At 43.0% G+C, this 21,254-nt stretch overlaps 1 protein-coding gene across 1 annotated transcript; it reads right to left on the reverse strand.

Moving 5' to 3' along the window:
• Positions 1 to 587: 587 nt before the first annotated feature.
• LOC120827389 (TANK-binding kinase 1-binding protein 1) lies at positions 588 to 19,915 on the reverse strand. The gene is made up of 13 exons (XM_040190240.2): positions 19,806 to 19,915; positions 10,528 to 10,762; positions 10,281 to 10,412; positions 9,531 to 9,635; positions 9,295 to 9,445; positions 8,361 to 8,554; positions 5,822 to 5,883; positions 5,635 to 5,741; positions 4,290 to 4,480; positions 3,903 to 4,196; positions 3,389 to 3,469; positions 3,086 to 3,307; positions 588 to 2,582 (listed from the first exon to the last, which is right to left on the reverse strand). The coding sequence occupies exons 1-13, from the start codon at positions 19,871 to 19,873 to the stop codon at positions 2,457 to 2,459; spliced, it is 1,968 nt and encodes a 655-aa protein (XP_040046174.2). The 5' UTR covers positions 19,874 to 19,915; the 3' UTR covers positions 588 to 2,456.
• Positions 19,916 to 21,254: the final 1,339 nt, after the last annotated feature.

The following is a 21,254-nucleotide window of genomic DNA, read 5'->3' on the forward strand; positions in this document are numbered from 1 at the left end:
ACAGCGGAAAGCTGTATCCCTTCCAGTCAGTTAAATGTCTGCCAGTAGTTATCCAGCTGTTCTCAGCTGACACAGGAAGTGATGAGGAATTACAAGCCGGATGTTTCTCACGGTTTAACTGTCTTTAGAGCAATATCCAAAACATAAAAAACTGAGTGTGGAATGTTTCAGCACAAAAACGTAATGTCAGTTATGTCTTATGCTGTAACATTTCATTTCAGTTCAATGAAAGGCTTTTAAAAAAAATTTAAGCCATTCATAATTTTTCATTAATACAAAAAATTAAGAATTGTGAACTCCAATCATGCGATGAAATATCATAAATATTCTCATGATTATGGCTTGGTAGCCTTTCTGTTATTATGATATATGCCATATATTGAGCTATGTTTCGAAATATTCATTTTAAATTGGGACTTAACTCTCAGAAATGTTCCCGTAATGAAGAAAATTACATCACGACACAACTAATTATGCTATTTTTTTGTATGTCATAATTGCGGACATAACTATGGTATGCCTATTGAATACTAGAAGATACGTCACAATTATCAGATTATTACAAAGATAACAGTCAGAATTATTGATTATTTCATAAATTATATTTATAGTTCCATGATTATGAATTCCAAAGTGTATACAATTAGAAATTAAATCACAATTTTCCTCATAAATTCCAAGTCTACTTTTCCTAGATTATCTCATAATTATAAGAGTGAAACGGTCAAATGTTTTTATAATGATGTGATACTATCACAAGTATTAATCAGAAAAGTCTTACATTTTTTCACAATTAGTCATTATAATTCTCTTAATTATGGGCTATTTCTTTCATTATAGAGACCAGATAACAATTGCCAAAGAAAGCAATCTTGATAATGGATGGATATGACGTTTCTCAAATTAACCAAAAAGTCGATCACAAAATATAAGTTGTAATCATGTAAAAAGTTACAATTATGCGGAAAAGAACATGACCTAATAAAACTGGAATAGTTTTTTTTTTTCAACTCAAATCGTTTCCACAGACCTGTTGAAAATATATATTGCGGTTTACCCAAGGCACTTTCATTACCACACCAAAATATGGCAGTAGGTGTCTTTTTTTGCTCTCCTTATTTTTTTGTTTAAAGATACCATGAAGAACTTGACTTTGGTGGCCCCTGTGGACCAAATAAGTACTGTTTATGAGCACCAGTGTGCATCTCATTTGACAGTCTGCCCTACGTGGTTCTGGTTCTCCCGAGCATCCTTTCCCTCCCCAGCAATAAGTCTTCAAACACAATGAAGCCTGAGGTCAAGGGTGAAGGCGAAGCCAGATGGCGGGCTGATAGCGGCCCGAGGTCCTGCTGGAGTCTGAGCTCAAAGAGTCTCTGGTGAATCTTCGTGACCTCGCAGGAATTGGGTTTATGGTCTCTAGTCTTCTTCAATACAGCATGAAGTTCCATTTAGAGTCAGATAGACCATAAAGCGGGGGATGCTTTAGGGCGGGCTCACTGTGATTGACAGGACAGTGCCGCTTGTAGAGACGTATACGCCGTCTCAACGTCACGCCTCTCAATGCCTAACATGGTCACTTCTGTTCTTTGGATGCAGAAAAAAACCTACATGGCAGCGGCCCTGATCCAACATGGCAACGGAGAAATTGCCAAATTCTTCAAAACATCAGCCCACAAGCCAATGGGTGAGCTGACAATGACCACTTGTCTGTGTTACATGGAGACGGTTTCATAATCAGGTAAAGTTCCCCAAAGTATCATTAAATGACGTGCAGGTCGGCCTCTTCATAACTCATTGATGTGTCCTTCCAACAAACCTCGTTCCACAGGCCGTGTCGTATATCTGGAAATTAGCTATTAGACCTTAAGTATTCATTTTGTAATCACATCAATCCAAGTTAACTGAAATACCTCTGCAGACTATTTCATGTCACCATTATATCACACAACCGTTTATTGCAGGTCCAGAAATCTTATTGACTCCCCACAAACCGACATGAGAGGCATGGCGGTCGGGTTTTCCTAATGTTGCATATGCCAGATGTTCTACAGCTCGTCTTCAGACATCCACCACTGCTCTCAGAACCACCAGCATCCTCCGTCTCTAGACAGCTCTTTTTATTTTAGCACACAGCTCTATTTACAAGTGAAGTTGGTGTCTGAGTGAGTTTGGTTGTGAAATAAGAAAAAGGAGATATAGAATAGTGTTAGAAATGTACGCAGGTCCTTGGTTAACATAAAGCAATTCATAACTTAAAAACATATTTGTTCTGTAAACAAAGGGTCGCTGGTTAGATGCCACATCTGGAAGGAAGGGCGTAGTAAAGTGCCCCTTAAGCAAGCCATGTGTCTCCCAAGAGAGGAGGCCATGGATTCAGAGGTCCGTAGGAAGAAGCATGCCGAAGCGTTTAAAAGGGCTTGATTTAAAAAAGAAAAAAAAAGAAAATTTAAAAAAAGTCAGATCTTGCTGTTCTCCAAGTGGGAGTCAATGTGTTTGATGAGGGCGTCGTCAGGGTAACCGGTTGGAAAGGTCAGCTGACACAGAGGACAGCTCCGGACTGCGCTCTCTGACTCCATCCATAACTGCAGACAGAGGAAGACACAGACGCTAAGTGACTGAAAGCTCATTTTAGGCTTCAATTTAAAGCTTTGATGTCCATCAGATCTGGTCTAAGCTTTCAAAAAAATGATGATTTAACATTATTTAACTGTTTTGTTAGCCAATTTTTATGGCAATGTTCCAATGAAGCCGTTTAAAAACTCATGCTTTTTTAGAGACAGAGTAAAAAGTCTAGTCACGAACAAAATTAAAGATATAACACAAAAATATAAGGGCTGAACAGAACACACAATACAAAGCTACAAAGTAGAACATTAAAAGTAGTAAAGACTATAATAATGTAACTCAATATAAGGTAACAACACCAGGTGATACTGTTTCATAAATATATAGGGCTCAACTTTTAAAAGCAGTTGCCACTCTAGCAAGCAGGCAGAAGCTTTTAATCGCTAAAACTGAAAACAAAGCGAGTCGTTGTCGATGTGGTCTCCCAACAAGGTGATTCTTTTAGCTTTTTTGTACTCACGTTGATGGACGGCCATGATTGAGCGTGCTCAGAGGTCATGTAGGGAGGCAGATGGCAGGAGAGGGTAGCAGGGCCCTGGGGGGACGAGAAGGAGGGATGGTGGGGCTGTTTCCCAGGAGACGAGAATGAGTGGTGCAGGGGCGGGTCCCTACGTAACGACGAGCCAATCGCGCCGAGCGTCCGAGGCGGGCTCGCGGCCGGCGACAGATATGTACAAACATCCTGTAAAGTGACGTCAAAGTGAGTAAACCCAGCTTCAAAAGCCACAAGAAGAGCCGAGCACATCGTTATCGTCACCATCACCTCTTCCTCATCAGAGGACTGCGGCGGCGTCACCAAGGGGGCGGGCTCAGGCGGGTTCTCAAGTCGACGGAAGTGATGTACCTGAAAGAGAGGAGGGGCATGTAGAGCGGTCTATGAAATGTTGCACCCAGAGGGTAACAGTGATGGGGTGAGGCTAATTTACTTAGCTCCTTACTTTCATAGCTGTATACGTCGTCACTATGTCACTCCTCCACATTCCAAATATAGAATGGGCGACATTGCGACAATATACAGTCTATGCGGGCAACCCTTTATGGCCTCAGTCAGCAACAGGTGCACCTAGCAATCAGTTACACATGTTTAAACAATGGTACTGTCCGGGTTGATACACCTGCTGAAGAAACTGTATCAACATCATTTCAATGAACTCTTTTGGTACCTTTTCATTTATGGTTAAAGATTAAGTACATTTTCACAACCTGGTTGAAGACTTGGTTGACTTCAGCCCCAAAAGTCAAGGACTTGATGAAAGTGAACAAAAGATCATTCTTACCTCAGAAGCCCGGTGGAAGTCCAGGTCCAAGGCACAGTGATGAGGACTGCTGCTCAGACTGCTACCCCCATCCCTGTCCCCTTCCCCACCACCACCCGTTCCTCCTCCTCTCTCCCCTCCGGCCCCATGAGCCGAGGCCGGTCGGATCAGGCCCACCAAGGAGGTGCGCAGCTGCGCTTTGATTTGGCCGTAACCCTGCTTCTCCCCCAGGAGGGGCCTGGGTTTCGGGAAGGTGGACACTGGATCCCTCATCAGCCACCCTGGGGGCCTGTGGGTGCCGGACGGGTCAGACACCTGAAAAAAAGAAGGAAAAAAAAGGAGGATGAGAGGTCAGACTTTCACTGCGAGATGACGTGAAATGTTGATGCTCTAAAAACTCCGCCTCACCTCTGAGTAACTACGGCGACCCTGAAACGTGGCTCGTAGACGGCTACAGGTTGGCTGATGGGAGTAGGAGGCGGGGCTGCCACTTGGGGAGAGAGGAGGGGAGGGAGTGGGAAAGAGCCTGTCGGGGGAGAGCGAGGGGCGCTGGGTCGATGTGGGGGAAAGATGCTGAGGAGCAGGGGTTGGACGAGCGACTGAGGGAGAAAGAGAACAAGAGAGCATCCTAAAAGGACTGTAACTTGAGAACACCGCCACAAGCTGCCGGGAAATGAGGAAACCCCTCAACAAAACACGCCAACCACGGATGTGGAGGCCGTTAGGACACATTTCCGCTGGTATGACTCTCTAGTTGTGGCCAGGCGGCAATCTGCACAGTGAAGCTGAGGAGAAAGTCTCAAAACTTGGTTTCTCTCTGCTTACCAGCAGGGGGCGACTCCTCTGTTCCAATTGAAGTTATGAGTTTATTCCCTCAGTAAACATAGTAAACATGACCTTATGGTCTTTAAACAAAAACGTTGCATTGGCTAGTGTATCATTACACTAATAATAGCGCATAACAACAATAACACAATTGTCACTTTGGGTAACTTGGCCACACATCTGCACATTCTGTATATGGTCAGAAAAAGTCACAGACTAAACTCAATGAAGCAAGCTAAGCCAAACAAGGTATGTTTCATTTAATCAAGTTGAATTTAAATGGTTGCAGTGACTGTGCATTGTAGGGGCTCTGCAGCAACAAATGCAAGACTCTTTAAAATTATTGTTTTTACACCACTGCTTAGTTAAATAATTCATCATTAATAAGGAGAATATTGATACATGTTTTTTTGAAAATTCTAAAAAACTAATACAGTAAAAATATGTTACATATTATGATAAATGACATGTCATCGTGTTTCATGACTCAGCTGTTGCATTCTTTCACTTCACCCAAAAACGCACGTGTTGTGGGGGTGTTCCTTTATAAATACTCTCTTCACACTCTTCGTTTACACCAGCTCTCTGGATAACGTTTACTGTGCCTGCGTGGCTCTTTCAGCAATGTCTATTGGACGTTCTTTTACGATGAGGCTTCGATTTATGGACATTACTTCTTAAGTGCAAATAGCACACAACAAGTTAAAAGGTTTATTTCCTCCTTTGAAGGTGCATTGAGAATGACACTGTTTCTTTTTATCTCGTTTGTGCCGGTCAAGCGGCCAGGAAAGCCGCTCAATCCTTCGTGGAATAAAAATGACAAAACACTCAGCGAACCCGAGTCCATTTTTCCAAAGACTTTCAAGCTGATTCTCACCATCTCTTAACAAACTACTTCGCAAAACGTAACGATGGCATGAAGTCCTACCAGGCTCCTGTGAGACATGTCTCAGAAGGTCACTCTGTTTAACCGCCAGGTTGCGAACGCGGCCCAGCTCCTCGGTTAGCTCGGTGTAGGCTAATGCTAGGTTCACCCTGCAACACAAAGAGAGATACTGAATAGATAATACACGTAAATGACAAGTACTATAGACTGCTTCCAGGGTACCACTCACTGCTCGTCCCCGGCTTTCTTTATCCACTCCACGTCACAGTGCTCACAGTGCTGGGACGGGTCCTGTGACCGAGAGGGACACAACGCTGAGGTCAGAGCAGCAGCACTTTGAGACATTTCTCTTGACACGCCATCCATTTACTCCAGTGCAACTATTTTGACTCACTGACTTTTATCTACATACAGTCCCAAACCATCCTTCAACCACCACTGACGCTTAAGGACTATGGAAAGCCAAAAGTGATGTTAAACGCCTCTTTTTTCCTATGATTTATGTTAACATGGCAGACACTGGCACTGCTTTGGTCTGGCTTTACTCCTGACCGGTTGCTATGAAAAACAAAAGGAAGGGCTCCTTTCAATCATGCTAATGCTGTAATGCTCTGTAGTCATGAAGTCTTTTGAACGGCGAGTCCTGTCCCGCCTGAAGACCCGCACCGACCCCCTCCTGGACCCCCTGCAGTTCGGCTACAGAGCCAACAGGTCTGTGGACGATGCTGTCAACATGGCCCTGCACTACATCCTCCAGCATCTGGACTCCCCAGGAACCTGCGCCAGGATCCTGTTTGTGGACTTCAGCTCTGCTTTCAACACCATCATCCCGTCTCTGCTGCAGGACAAACTCTCCCAGCTGCACGTGCCCGACTCCACCTGCAAGTACATCACAGACTTCCTGTCTGACAGGAAGCAGCACGTGAAGCTGGGGAAACATGTCTCTGCCTCTCGGACGATCAGCACCGGTTCCCCCCAAGGCTGCGTTCTTTCCCCTCTGCTCTTCTCCCTGTACACAAACAGCTGCACCTCCAGTCACCAGTCCGTCAAGCTCCTGAAGTTTGCGAATGACACCACCTCTCTGGTGGGAATGCCACCGCCTACAGGTGGGAATCTGACCATTCGGTGACGTGACGCCAAAACAACCTGGAGCTCACCGCTCTGAAAACAGTGGAGATTGTTCTTCCTGAAAATCCACAACCGAGTGCCACCCGACTCCCCCGTCACCACTGTGTATTCCTTTCCTGGGCTCCATCATCACCCAGGACCTCAAGTTGGAGCGGAACATCAGCTCCATCACCAAGAAGGCTCAGCAGAGATTGTTTTTCCTGAGGCAGCTGAAGAAATTGAATCTGCCAAAGACAATTATGGTGCATTTCTACACGGCCTACATGGAGTCCATTCTCTGCTCCTCCATCACCGTCTGGTACGCTGCAGCCACAACCAAGGACAAGGGCAGGCTGCAGCGTGTCATCCACTCTGCAGAGACAGTGATCGGCTGCAATCTGCCGTCCCTCGAGCACTTGTTCTAGGACCCTGAAGCGAGCTGAAAAGATTGACCTGGCTCTTTGGGCCATGACAAGATTGGAGTTGCACTGGTTTACGAGGTTTAACATATTCTTTATTTAACATAATAACAACGAAAAAGCCACAACCATTCCAGATGAGATGTGAATGTCAGTATTATCAGTAGTGTAGGATGTGCATGAGGGTAGAGTGTAAAAGATGGGTGTTGTCAAGGGCATTTAACCAAAAGGAAACAGGATTCAACAGGCGGCTGCCCTACCACACCAGACGTCTGCTGGAGAGAGGAGAGAGAGCGCCAGAATGAATGAATGAACACGGGGCTTTCCAATCTCAGGGCACCGGGCCCAGGTGCCTTCAATCACCAAACCCAAATCCCATTGGAAGGCTGCTGCCTCCACAGCAGGGGTCGTCACACCGACCCCTTTCACCTTGGACAAAAGGTGTTTGTGCCCCTTCCATCTGGCAGGAGGCTGAGGTCCATCAGGACTAAGACCTCCCGCCACACAAACAGTTTCTTCCCGTCAGTAGTCAGACTCATCAACAGAGCCCGGTCCCCCACTGACTGACTCTGACATCCATTTTTCCACCGATCACTCCATTTACACTCCACATGCACATACACTTGTCACATTCACATAGGCATACTCTACACACCACGGTTGTGTAGAGTATGCCTATCTGTTTGCTGGTTCCTATATTTTTTTAAATAACCCATACCCTTACATTCTAACCCATAGCCTTATATTTTATTTTCTTCCTCTTATTCCATGTTATCTTATCTGTCTTGTTGTCCATTGTCCAACTGTCTGCTGTTGTGCGCCAACCGCCAAGTCAAATTCCTTGTATGTCTGACATATTTTGGTAATAAATGTTTCCTGATTCCTGGTAAAAAGCATTTTTTTAACTTCTTTTATACGTTGATGACTGTAAACGTAGATCGTACGGAAGGTGAAAGGCTGCCCTCTATCAGTATGGACCATGTGGCCGGATGTGGTTCAGCTGGAAGAGTTTTTAACTCTTGTGTGTAACTGTAGCGATTGTGTAACTGTTCTGCAGTTACAAACACAACCGTACAAAAATCTGAGAGCAATCATCAGCAAATACTTAAAAAAAAGAATTCCTAGATCTACTTTTACTACTACTACTTTTGTAATAAAGGACTCATTCGATAGTTCCTCATTCCTTGCCAAATTTTGAACCAAATCATGACTACATTTGTTTTCACGTAGCAGCAGGCCCACCTGTCTTTGCGCTCCCCGTAGCTGGACCACCTCCTGCTGCAGCCTTTGAATGTCGGCCCTCAATTCCGCCTCCCTCTGACGGGCGGCCTCCGCCTGGCACTGGGCCCCCTCCAGTTCGGCCTCCAGCTGCTGGAGCTTCAGGTCGGACAGGGCGTCCAGGCTGCGGGAGCTCTGCAGGGTCGGCCCCCGGCCCTCTGAGGGGAACCAGACATTTAGTCCAGTGCTATATCCAGTAGTTCTCGTACAAATCACCAAAGGGTTTAGAGGAATTAACTTGCCATTCCAAAAGCATGGATTTTAGGTCATATTGTAAAGCATATGTACATACATTTTTATTCTAATGCCGTTGTGTGTGGCTCTCCTTTAATTTAAAATCAGAAATGCAATGCTGACGTTACTTCTGAGGCAAAGCCCTATGAATAACTGGTTAGGTTTGCAAAACCTTGGTTACCAAGGTGTCATGTGACAAAATTGAAGGCTGCCAGCTGGAAAGGAAAAACTGCTTATGTCTGCCACTATCTTAAAATCATGGCCCCTACAAAACTATGAATTACAATGGTAGTACTGAGAAATACGCCATTAAAACTATTTTGAAAAAGGGAATTACCTGGCTGTCAATTCAATTAAAACATCTGTCAATCAAACCCTTACCCAAGCCAGTCAGTAGAAGAAAAAAAAACATATTTACCATGAAAAAAAACCCATCAGTGTCCTATTCTCTTTCAATAAAGAAATGAAGCTGTCATTTTGATTTGAAAGAACACTTCTATGAGATGTCCTGCAGCAACCTAAGCCTCTAGCTGCTAGAAGCTCCTCGCCGGACTGCTGCTAAATGGATTGAAGTGGTCCTGATTACTGCCACCCATAGTTCTATTTATTTTATTATCACCATCATAATCTACTAGTTACTACTGTGAATCTGAACAGAACCCACCCCTGGGTACATCCAGGCTGGTGTGGAGTTGAGACTGAAGTGTGCCTTTTCCCCGGAGTTGGGCATTGAGCTTCTGCACGGAGCTTTCTCTTTGTCTGAGTGCCGACTCCAGGCCGCAGATGTGCTCCACATGCTGTTCCGCTAGAGTCGTCTGACAAATGCACAACACAAGAAATGTAGTCAACCATGCTGCCCAACACTTGTAGAACACTATGACGAGGTGTGTGTGCATTTACCATCTTGTCCAGGTCTCTCTGGACATTGCTTTTCTCCAAGTGAATCTTCTCATAAGCCTGAATGACTTCCTCCAACCTCTCTTCTCTTTCCTTACTCTTTTGGAGCTGTGACAGGAGGGGTTATAGCTAAAAACATACACGTCTTTATGTACACATACATATACACATATACAGTAAACAAATCTGCAGGTACTGCGTGATTTCCAACACCTTGCTGAAAGTACGCCACAAAGAATTAAGGCAGTTCTGAAGGCAAAATGGGCTCCAACCCTTTAGTAAGTACACCTAGTAAGGTGTAATTAATATATTAAGCTTGAAGAAATCGTTGATCTTTATTTCATTAAAGAAAACCCTTTATGGAAATGGGTCTTCAAAGAACGTTGTTCTAAAAAGGTTCCTTGAGGAACTACAAATGGTTTCCATTTGGCTCCATACTCCTACGGTTTCACTCCAAAGAACCATTTTTGGTTCCAGATGGCACCTTCATTTTGTTAAGTTGAATGGAGATGGCGCTCTGTATTTGTGTGTTTCCGGAGGATATCAATTTAGTTTTATGGAATTTTACTCAGTGCTCTGTCCCCAATGCAAATCAATCCGTTTAGACTGACCAGGGATCAGATTAACGCTATAACACTCAGCTCTGTACAATAATTTGTGTTGAAATCACTGGAACTCATTTTTCCTCCCGTCTTACCTTCCGTTTTATACTCCGGCACTGCAACACTTTTATGTAACCTTTCAGCAAAGTACCTCCTGAGTGAGAGAGTTGATCCTCTGTTGCAGGTTGGTGGTTTCTGATTGGATTACACTGGTGTCCTTGACGATGGGCTCACAGGAACGGCACAGGATCCTTTCCTCTCCAAATTCACTGACCATAGGAAACTGCAGGAGAGGAGAGCAACTTTGCAGAAAAAATCTCACATCATGAAAGCCTTATGATATCTAATTATATCCTATGCATGTGTGGGAGTGGGAGTGAGCTGCTTTCCATCTTGACCTCGTAGTGTTTGAGCTTCCTCTTGATGCTACTGTTCTCCCTCTCCAGACTTGCCAGCCGGGTCTTGATGTCGTGATAGGCAGCTGCCAGGGCCAACCCTGATGCCGGATACATGTCCTCTGGCAGCCGATTGGCCGGCCAGCTGATCCCAGGAATGCCCACGTCTTCCCTCAGGCCCTCTCCTCCTCCCAACAGCCCTAGCTCTCCTCTGCGGAACAGATCCATCATCAGATAGCTGCGGGAGACGGGAGAGATGGTGGTTATTTGTCTCTGGGAAACATATTGCAGAAAACTCCTTGGGCCGACTGGCAAGAGAGGCCTGTGGCCATGTCGGCTCAGTAAGTCACTTTGCACCCTCCACCTCCCACAACAGGGGCAATAATGGCAAATATGTCACGCCCCATGTCCTGGCAGAGAAGATAGTCACAAAGCGAGTTTGTGTGTGTGAGTGTGTGTGTTTTTTTTAAATGCTGCCAGGGGCCCACTAAGTCTGCAAGCCAACGCTTTGCTGTTTCCCATCTGCTGCCATAAATCCCCCCCCCCCGCCATGGTATTCATAATGTACTAGAAGATGATTTCATTGAAGATTTCATTATTTGTAAGCTATTTGTATACTAGACCTCTATTGGCTTCATTCACTCTTGAATATAAAAGTGCCAACTAGAACCATATAACGTTCTTAGGCCTGTCCTCATATAAGTTAATTAGGTCAATGTAGGTCAATTCCTCACTGCTCCGTGCAGGTTTTTTCATAAAGGTTACACCTGGAAACCTCTCAGAGGGTTTTGCTCAGAACCCAACATAAAGGATTATACCTTCAACCATTTGTGAAAGGTTTCCCAGGGAACCGCTTTGGGAGGGTCTACGGTGAACTATTATCGGATGTGGACGTTACCGGCTCTGGGGTCCCTTTACAGAGCCGTTCCTCCTTTAAAGAGTGTTAAGAAAAACCCAACCAGGGGCGTGCAAAGTACTCTTTAATCTTCAATATTGATGGAGTTGTTTTTGCAACCCAAATCCATATTATCTGGATCAAACAATAGAAAAGTCAGCGGTGAGAAGAAACCAAATACCTGGAATCCTAACGCCTCTTTAGAAGATTGAAAACAGGTGAAGTCACCAATGTGTCCATTTGGATGGGACAAATGTCTGACAATAAGAATTGGATTTAGCACATCAGCAAGACCTCATTGAGAGAAGTCTTCCGAGCAAATCTGAGTCGGGTGGAATGTCTGCAGTATATTAATAATTCAGAAATGAGCACGGGTTCACAATAGCCACCACTAACCACCACTTCCCTAACAGCATTGTACGGTGCAGTGTTTCTTAATCATGTAATGATTTTGAAGTGAGATGTTGTGAATTTCAAGTACAAGTGCACATAATGCAAGGATGTGTTTTTACAAAAATCATTTTACATTTGGGCGCTGGTGGGTGCATACTGAGGTGCAGTCAGTCTGCATGAGTTAAAAAAATAATTCTGCTTGAGTGAAAGATTAGTGTTCCTGAGGCTTCATGCCTCTACTGTATAAGAGGAGGTGAAGTGGCTGTGGAGAAACATTGCAGAGAGAACGAAGTTCCTCGCAGGCTACGAGATGCGTCACAAGCTGAGCTGTCCCAAAACGGCACCTACTCTTTATGTTGCTAGAAAGCAATATTCTCATTTCTAAATATTGAAAATGTGCATAATTAATTTGCAAAAGACATTGTTTTCAGATTCCTGCTGTACATGGATTCTGTTTTATTATTTTTCTCTTTCATGTATTTTTTTGAGTCCAGAGAAATTACATATTACGTTGCGTAGATTACTCAATGTAATGGGAACATCTACCCTGTGCATTTGACATCCTTACTGCTTAGATGCAGCAGTTGTCTCACGGTGCAGTAAATCTGTTCTAGCAGCAACAGCAAAGAGCTCTGTAATTAAAAACATCTAATTGCCACTATTGTGATCATCTCAACTTAAGAAACACACAAAACTTAACTCTCACTACTAATACACGGTTACTCCAGTCCTTAGTGTGTGTGTGTGTGTGTGTGTGTGTGTGTGTGTGTGTGTGTGTGTGTGTGTGTGTGTGTGTGTGTGTGTGTGTGTGTGTGTGTGTGTGTGTGTGGTCAAAACAGCTGCAGCAGCAGAGAGCGAGAGAGGCCAAAGCATCTCTCTGTATATAACAGCCCACTGACTCACACACACATTCAGCCCACACACTGCTTGCGTCTATCATCTATTGGTCCACTTCTATCTCTGTATCTCCCTGTCATTACTGTCGACATTTCATTGCAAGGATCACGCACACACACACGGACACACACACACGGACACACACACGCGCACACACAGTTCCAGCCGAGGGCAGATCAGACTGTGGCCATATGTCTTCATCACATGGTTGTTTCATTTATTAATGGACTAGCAGTCCGCTTTACCCACAACCCCCTGCGGTCAAACCCAAAAGGCGGTGGACTGTGTCTCATCATTGTATGGAGTTCAGAGATTGCATCCACTTTGACCACATAGCGGGTTAACAATGTGAAATAAGAGTTGAATTACATTTGATTTATTTTGGAGTAAGTCTTGCTGAGTGTGGCTGCAAAGCAGAGCATACTCTGGATTATTCAGCGTGCTTCTTCTCTTTTACAAAAAGGTTGGCACGCTACTCCTCCCGCAGCGTTGCTAGCACATGCCTCAAAATAATCAAGTTTCTTGACTCATCCGGAATCGTGTGAAAAATGACTGACCATTTGTCCCCAAATCTCCCCTTAAACCGAGCCCAAATGCTCCATAGGAATGGAATGAGTTTGAAAAAACGTGCAAAAAACAATGAACAATACAGCCATACTGCCTCACTATAATTCAGGTAATGCAAATGAGTAATTTCTGTGCTACTACCGCAGTCATGTAATTTATATCAAACATACATGACTACCACGATAGTAGTGATTTCCTAGGCTTTAAAAATAGATCAGAAGCCACATATGTTACACATAGAGGAATTTGACTTCGTGCAATATAAGAATAAAATATATGCATAAAGTAAGATAATGTAAAATAAGATAAGAATATACAAACAAGAATTAGCAATATAGACATATGAGTTTCTCTTTCTAGTGTAACCCGTGCAACACGTTAGGGTTCTGGTATCCTCCGTGGTGGATTGCATTCAGTCGGGTTGTATTTATGGGGCGCTTTCAGCACCCATAGTCTGCTGGACTAGTTGAAAGTAAGTGAAATTGCGTTTTCTGTTAAGTTTAACAGTTAAAGACAAATTAAACAAACAAATTAAAGACGACCAAGGAAAATTAAAAAAAACTTGCTTCGGGGCGTGTACGAAGGAGTGAATTTATCTATTTTTTTTTCAGCTTCCGTCCTGTAGAAAATGGCTGGCTGCTGTGAAAGCTTTTCACACTGACTCTGCACCGATCTACTCTGCGCGCAGATCAATTTAATGGAAACTCTGGTAACGTTGCAGATAATCCTCCACCGACTTGCACTAGCGTTCCACCTTGAAACAGTCCCAAGGACGGCCTTTTGCAGTCCAGCACCAGTGGTTTTGGTCCACAGTAAAAATTGATGTGATTACAATTGACATACAGCACAAGAGGTCCATCAAAATAGAAAAGTTTTGCAAAAAAAAAGTATCAGAAGGAAACCGTAATTGTGAAATGCGTAAAGGTAAATTAAGCTGATTAAATACTTTCACTCTTCTAGAAATATGGGGCACTGCACTTCTTACAGCACAAAGCTGTTTTTCACATTCTACTTTATGTACTACTTTGCAATGTTGTAAGTGATCCTCTGGCCTCTCCCCACTCACCTACACATACATTTTAAAACACACTCTCCGGTCCTCTTTATCTCCCTGTACCTTCTTCAACAAACACATCTGCTGTTGCAGCAGACCACATGTAAAGCAAAAGCTCTGTGCTGCTCTTGGCCGGCTTTCCAGCTGCTGCACCGCAGAGCGATGGAGCAGACCACCCACCTTCAGCTCGTTTCAGTTTTTCAGATGGAGAGGAGAGAGTAGTGAGGACCAATGACGGGTATGTTTTAGTCAGCCGCTTTCAAACCAAGATGACTGTAGGGGCAAAGAGAATGACAGTGAGGTCAGTTGTGCCATTATTATTCAGCCAACTGAACAGTGCCTTATATTAAGATGTATATACACATCTTTAAATAGACTATTTAGGCCGATAAGCTGTGTATTTGCAATACAAATCTCTTTTTAACGTCTTGTGCACCCAAAGGTGCCTTGAATTGAGGCCTAATCGGCTGGGAGATCATATATGAATTAACTAGCGTTCTCATTCTGGTAAATTAATTGAGTTAAACTTAAAATATGACTGCTAGCCATTGCTAACATTTCTACTAGCTGTCAGTGTTCTACAAAGGTCTAATGCAGAGACCCAAACGTGACTTTGCTAGTGACAACTACCATTCATTCCTCATCTGCCTGTACAAATAAATGCGGCAAATAAAGCTTTAAACACATTAAACTCAGCTTTATTAAATGTCAGGTCTCGGTCACGAAAATGTTTTTAATCAATGACTTTAAGTTGCTACTTTGATGATTCTCTTAAATGCAAGCAGAGGGCCATTGTTCATTTCACTCCATTTGAATACGTGGATTTGACGTCCACCTGTAACCTGTATTGAATTTAAGTGTTATTGTTATCGTTATTGTTGATGATTTTAATATCTATTTTGATAATCCGCCAAACAGAGTCGATAAAACTATGTGGTGTATGATTTCTGCGTTTTCTTTCTCTCCTTGCACATAAAGTGTCCAGACCAAGGTTGTGAAAAGGCGTTACATACTATACTATACAGAAGTGTATATAAATACCAGCCCTCCCCTGCATCACAATGAGCTTGTAAACAGCTTCTGTTCCAAAGCAGAAAATAGTATTGATGACATTTCACCCACTAAAATGAAAGTTGTCTCAGGTAAGCAAGGATCTTGGAGAAATGCCACACTGGCCGGAATAGAGAAAAGAGAGTGTTGGAAGGCTGAGTGCAGGTGGCGAAAAACAAATCTCCAGGTACACTGTGACCTGATCTATTAAGACAGACTTTATAATTATAATTTGGAACTTATGTGAATGAACTTAAATGCAAGACAGTCCTTTTTGCTACCGCTGACAGGCTAACAAACCAGTGTCAGTGGCTGCTGAGCTCCAATCAACCTGGGCATGCAATGTATTTGCCAGCTTTTTTACTGATAACATTCAGACAATTAGACAAGCAGTCAGTGCCTCCACAAAAAACACAGGATATGCTGTGTCCCGATCTCAGAATAACCTGTTCAAACACCATGACACAATTGAATCCAATCAACCACACAAGTCTGGATGACATTATACAACATCTGAAGTCCTCCTCCTGCTGCTTAAAAATTCTTCCAACAAACTCCATGTCCACTACTACAAGTTGTAAACACATCCCTCCTCTCTAGTGACTTCCCACAAGCACTAGAAACTGCAGCTATTAAACCTTTTTTAAATAACAAATTGAAGCGTTTTTTTTTTTTATTAAATCAATAAATAAAAATAAAAAAAACGAAATAAAGACTAATATCTAAAGGTTGTCACCATCCATTCACAACCAATTTATCCTAATTTCCACCACAATTAAAAAATGAATAATGATAAATTATTTCGAAATTGAACCAAATATAAAAACGTAAACAATGCACTACACATCTGCGTTCAACACTGATTTGTCCGTATGTGTGTCAATGTGTTGTTGTCAAGGCCGTTGCTATGGAGCTTGTGGCTCTTCCTGATGGAACCTCTTAGTACAGAAACAGTTCCGCCCCAAAAAGCACTGCTCAGTGAACTACGAACCCCCACCACTCCTGCCATTGGAGACACGGTTGTGGCATCACTGGCTGAATAATGGAGTATTTCAGAATGGCTTTAAATAACTGAGAACCAGCTTGGTCAGCCGAGTGTGTGAGAAGACTTTACATTAATCAACCTGAGTGCGCTAATCCGTCCTCTGCACAAACGTAGGAGCAGCATGGTCATGAGGCAACTGCACAAAGTCATCTATCTGACTCATGTAATCACACTAATCACTGACGAGGACAGACAGCAGGCAGACCAGGTCATTGATGGAGCAGACAGGGATAAAGAAAGTGCATTAAGGTCCTCCGCTTCGAAGCTAACGGCCCGTTTAATCAAAAACCTGATCCTGTCTGGTAATGGAAGAGTTGTTTGATAGCATGTTTAGTTTATGAATACTACACTGGTAGCATTTATCATTATTCTGTAAAACTATTTTAATTTGGCTCTGTGGGCTTTACAATCTCTACGCATACATTCCTACAATGCTTTTGGCAATCTGCTGGAAGCGGCCATTTGCGAATAAACTGGAAACAATTCCTCTGCAAATAAAATGAAGAAGAAAAAACTTTGTCCACTGTCTTGGGAGATCAAATGGAAGAAGAAACTTAGACCGGTACACGGTAAAAAAAGAAAAGTAACATAGTGAGACAGCCAATAGCAATTGTTTAGGGTGGTAACATAGCAAATATAGGAAAAATTGACTAATATAAAATAAATGTGTGTATTTAGTTGTATGTGTAGGCTGTTAAATTGTGTATATATATTTACATATTTATACATAATACATAATTCCCTTTATTAAAGTTGTTTCATTATAATACTACAAGAAAAATCTATAAAATAAATGTGTCTCTCTGTAAAATTGTTACGGAAAATTCTTGTAAATTTATGGTTTTTGCATCATTTGAAGTTATCTTACCTTAATTTTACGGGTTGTGTTTGGCAGCCAGTCATTTGACCGGGCTGTTAATTTACAGATAATATTTTTACTTGAAGAGTTTTGTATCATAATTCAAAAAACATTTTAAAAGTTATTTTCCATAAAATTTAGGTTATTTTTTTACATTGTAGGAAATTGAACGGAGGAAGGAGAAACAAATAGCTGAGGAAACAGGGAAGAAGTGCAGTGAGTCGAGCTGCAGGATGCGGTGAAACAGCTGCTGCATCAGATCATGAAGGACTAGTCAGTGGCTAACAACCGATATTGTCAATACATTCACTCAGCAGCTTGTGTAAGCGCTAGAACAGGGGTGGGTGCCCACACCTTTTCGCCCCACAAGCTACTTTTCAAAGTTAGTTCCGCGGTTGACTGCACATGCGTGGTGACGCGACGTGATTTTTTTTCCCAATGGCAGGCAATCTACCGGCACTGCCTTGGCGATCAACTGGTCGATTGCGTTAGACGTATCCGGCACTAGGAGAATGTGCCGTTACTGTTGATACTAAAGCCTAGTTTAGGCTTCTGCGTTTTCAGAGAGACGCAAGGACACGCAGACGGAAGAGTCCCTTGCGTGTCCCTTGCGTGCCTTTTCACGCCTCCTTGCATCCTTGCGTGCGTCGACCATTTTTCAAGACTAGCGTCAAAAGCGATGCAAGCCTCCTGCACCCCACAAGGCTGCGATTGGTCTGCTAACTAGATCCTATCCGAAGTCTCACATTTCCAGTTTCACAGCACAATACCACCATTATTAAAACGAAGAATGTTTACGAGAGAACGAATCAGATTGAAGAGCTTTTGTCGGAAGAAATCCGTAAATATGACCACTTCTACAAACCGTCATTGGTGGACTATAAGGACGCGCGGATGGCCTCCGATTCATGGAGGGAGATCTCCACAAACGCCGGTTTGCCGGTCGAGGGGAAGAAAGTTGTGGAGGAAAATACGGGACAAATGTGTCCTTGATGAAAAGCAACAGTGGTGATGCACGGGGCAATAAAGTCTATGATAAATAAATAAACAAACCAACGACTTCCACACACAAAGTCGTGACTCTCTAGGTCGTCTTCAACAAAACACGTTACTCCACCTGTTGTTCTGGAGGTGAATTGCTCTGCAACACACGCAAGACTTTTAGAACCAGGAAGTAAAACGAGACGAAGAAGCGTGCGCCAGCCTTTAGAGACACAGGAGGAAGAAAGCGGACAAGTCAGTGTACAAAGACAGGCTGTTACCAGTAGGTGGCGTTATGGCTGTGATAGTAAAATGGCCTGTAGATGTCTTTGGGCCTCATTAAATATGTGATATTTGGAAAATATCTGACCGCAGGTTTGATCTGTTTACATCAGGATAACAATTTTCCATATTCACCGTTTTAGGTGTTCTTCACATCTTCACAATGAAGCATTATCAATGTCTTAGGGCTTTTCTGAAAAATTTAGATGGATTTGATGAATCGTTGAGGAGGAAAATGTGAAAGCTTTCAACATAGGATTTCCTGTGGCCACTAGGTAGTGTTGTTGTTGTTGTTGTTTCTAAAAGATCAAACCCTTTTCACTGGATTCAGAGCGTTAATATCAGCAAATGATAATTTGCGATTAAGAATTTGAAAAGAATGAAATGCCTATACAGTGGTGCAAGGCAAAGACGGCGTTGTCGTAGGGCCTAACCTTCCAGCTGACAGCCCGCTTGGCAAAGGGTCTGCCGCCTCAGTGTGGAAAGCGTGCTGAGACCTTCCCTCAAGCACCCGTCGTGGCCGGCAATGCTGTTTAAAAACACAAAACTGTTTACTGCTTCCCAATGATCTCCCCATCTGGATAACAAGTCTGTTTCCCATGTTGTGCCTCTTTTCAAAGCAAAACAAAGATGGCCATGCGCTGGGTACCTGGATTATATTGTCATCCAGAGGGTCTAGATGAGTAAATAATGTTCAGACATTGTGTGCTAAATATCTTTTCGAGCGATCCTACGGAGGCAGACATTCCGTTAACAGCTTTAGAGGCACAAAACGACAACTGAAACGAAAACTATCACATAGGAAGCCTGCTTTTCCCCTCATTACAAATTACAGGACGGTAATAAAAAATAAAAAAAACCTTTCCACAGAATAGATGCGTAGATGTGTTACAGAAAAAACGACGCCACATGAACGCAACATAGGCATCCATGGAGCTGCATTAGCTTTGTGAATGCCTGAAGCCACGGTGCTCATAGAATTCCCGGTGCAATCTGCGGGACCTTATTGCGCTGCGCTGATATGTTCTCTATCCGCTATCCTTCTAATACTCAATGAAGCGTCGCAGCAGAGCAGCTTCCCCCGACAGCATCCTGCTGCTGCGCAACCAAAACATCCATCCTGACCCGCTCCCCGAAAGATGCTTTTATTTATTTCACAGGTAAGCGACAATTTGAGGGGTTAAGATGGTTTCTAATGTAGCAGAGAGGAAATGGGAAGTTGCATGCGACGTCGGAGCCGTTTTTTTTTTTAACTTACGTCTCCGTAGAAAAGCCATGATGGTGCCGGTGGTGCTGAGCAGGGTCGACATGACTGGAGTCTGACATCAGCAGCGTGCGTGTGTGCGTGCGTGCGTGTGTGCGCGCGCGTGTGCGTGTGTGTGCGTGTGTGTGTGTGTGTGTGTGTGTCCCCTCCCCTCTCTGACCGACCAACGAGAAAAAGGTGGGTGGCACTTCAGCGGAAAAAGCAGCATTGCCTTTTGTTGTTTTATTTATCTCTCCCTTAAAACGTGCGTGTTTTCTTTGTTTTTTAGATGGTGTTCTGGAACAAAAGTCATTTGTTTTTACAGTTAGAGATTACATAAAGAGGTCGGATTGTGACCAGGATTAGAATGGTATCTACTACTCTAAATATATATTAGAGTTCTCATTCGAGGCTAAAGAAAAAGTCCAGTTTAAGCTAACTAAATTCAGTAAATGTTTGCTCATTTAAGAATCATTTTCCAGGAATAAGAGCAGCAAAGTTTCCGCATCCTTTTCAAATGGGAACACTGACTAAAAATGAATTAGTGTGCCGCAAATTTGTGTTTGCGTGCATGTTAATACCTCATATGGGTTATTTAGGTCAGCAAGCATGAAAGACTGCTGGGAGAAGACACGTTTTATTCTTTATTATGGGTGTGTTCCATAATGATCAATCAAAACCCCAAATCCTGAAACACTGAATCATAAAAAAAACTATTTTCATGACATATGGAAAGATGCAGTAGCGCCAAGAATAAAAAGGGTCAGTGGCGAGTTCCTTTTTCAGAAAGGCATGAACGGCCTGTAGCGGCATGGACCCGCCTCCTCATCCACATGCTAATCCCATGTAAACGAGCAGCTTTTACGACTACGTGTTTTGCAACTGAAGACTCGAGTCATGTTTGAAAATGTAGTAGTATTAGTTGTATACAAAAGTCATATTTCCATGAGATCAAGAGGGAAAATACACTGCTGTGAATCATAGTTATGTTTGTGCAAAACGGTGAAGCATTGAATCAGATTGTCATAACGTCCATGAGTCACTGAGACTGACATGTCTTTCATATGATCGGAACATGACAATCACTGAGACTGATTCAGAGTGCCATGGCAACACTGAAACAATAGACGACTATGCATGCTAAAATAAATGAACTGAGAACCAATTTACCAGTGACGGCGAAACGAGATGAGTCAGAGTGCGTACACACACACGTTGTTCCCATTGGTCAGTCAGACCAGCTCCAGTAGTTAACAAAACATTGGCCAAATTACTAGTTTTTAGGCATTATGAGCAAATACAGAATCCCTTTATCTTCTCTATCTTATCATTTCTAAAGCCTCACATTAAGCAAAAGAAGTAAATTATAAAAAAAAAAAAGATTTGTCAACTGCCACTTTCTGATCTTGGCGTCACTCTTTAAAGATGTACAATACGTTCAATGACAGAAATGATTCAAATATG

Source organism: Gasterosteus aculeatus, chromosome 11, assembly GCF_964276395.1.
Source record: "Gasterosteus aculeatus chromosome 11, fGasAcu3.hap1.1, whole genome shotgun sequence".
Classification (NCBI taxonomy): domain Eukaryota; kingdom Metazoa; phylum Chordata; class Actinopteri; order Perciformes; family Gasterosteidae; genus Gasterosteus; species Gasterosteus aculeatus.

Excerpts from the sequence above, each read along its gene's own strand:
- LOC120827389 (XM_040190240.2), bottom strand. The coding sequence starts at position 19,873 with ATGTCAGACTCCAGTCATGTCGACCCTGCTCAGCACCACCGGCACCAT. Across the intron at positions 10,413-10,527 it reads GGAAGCTCAAACACTACGAG|TTTCCTATGGTCAGTGAATT; the intron begins GTCAAGATGGAA and ends CCTCTCCTGCAG. Across the intron at positions 5,884-8,360 it reads TACGGGGAGCGCAAAGACAG|GACCCGTCCCAGCACTGTGA; the intron begins GTGGGCCTGCTG and ends TCTCGGTCACAG.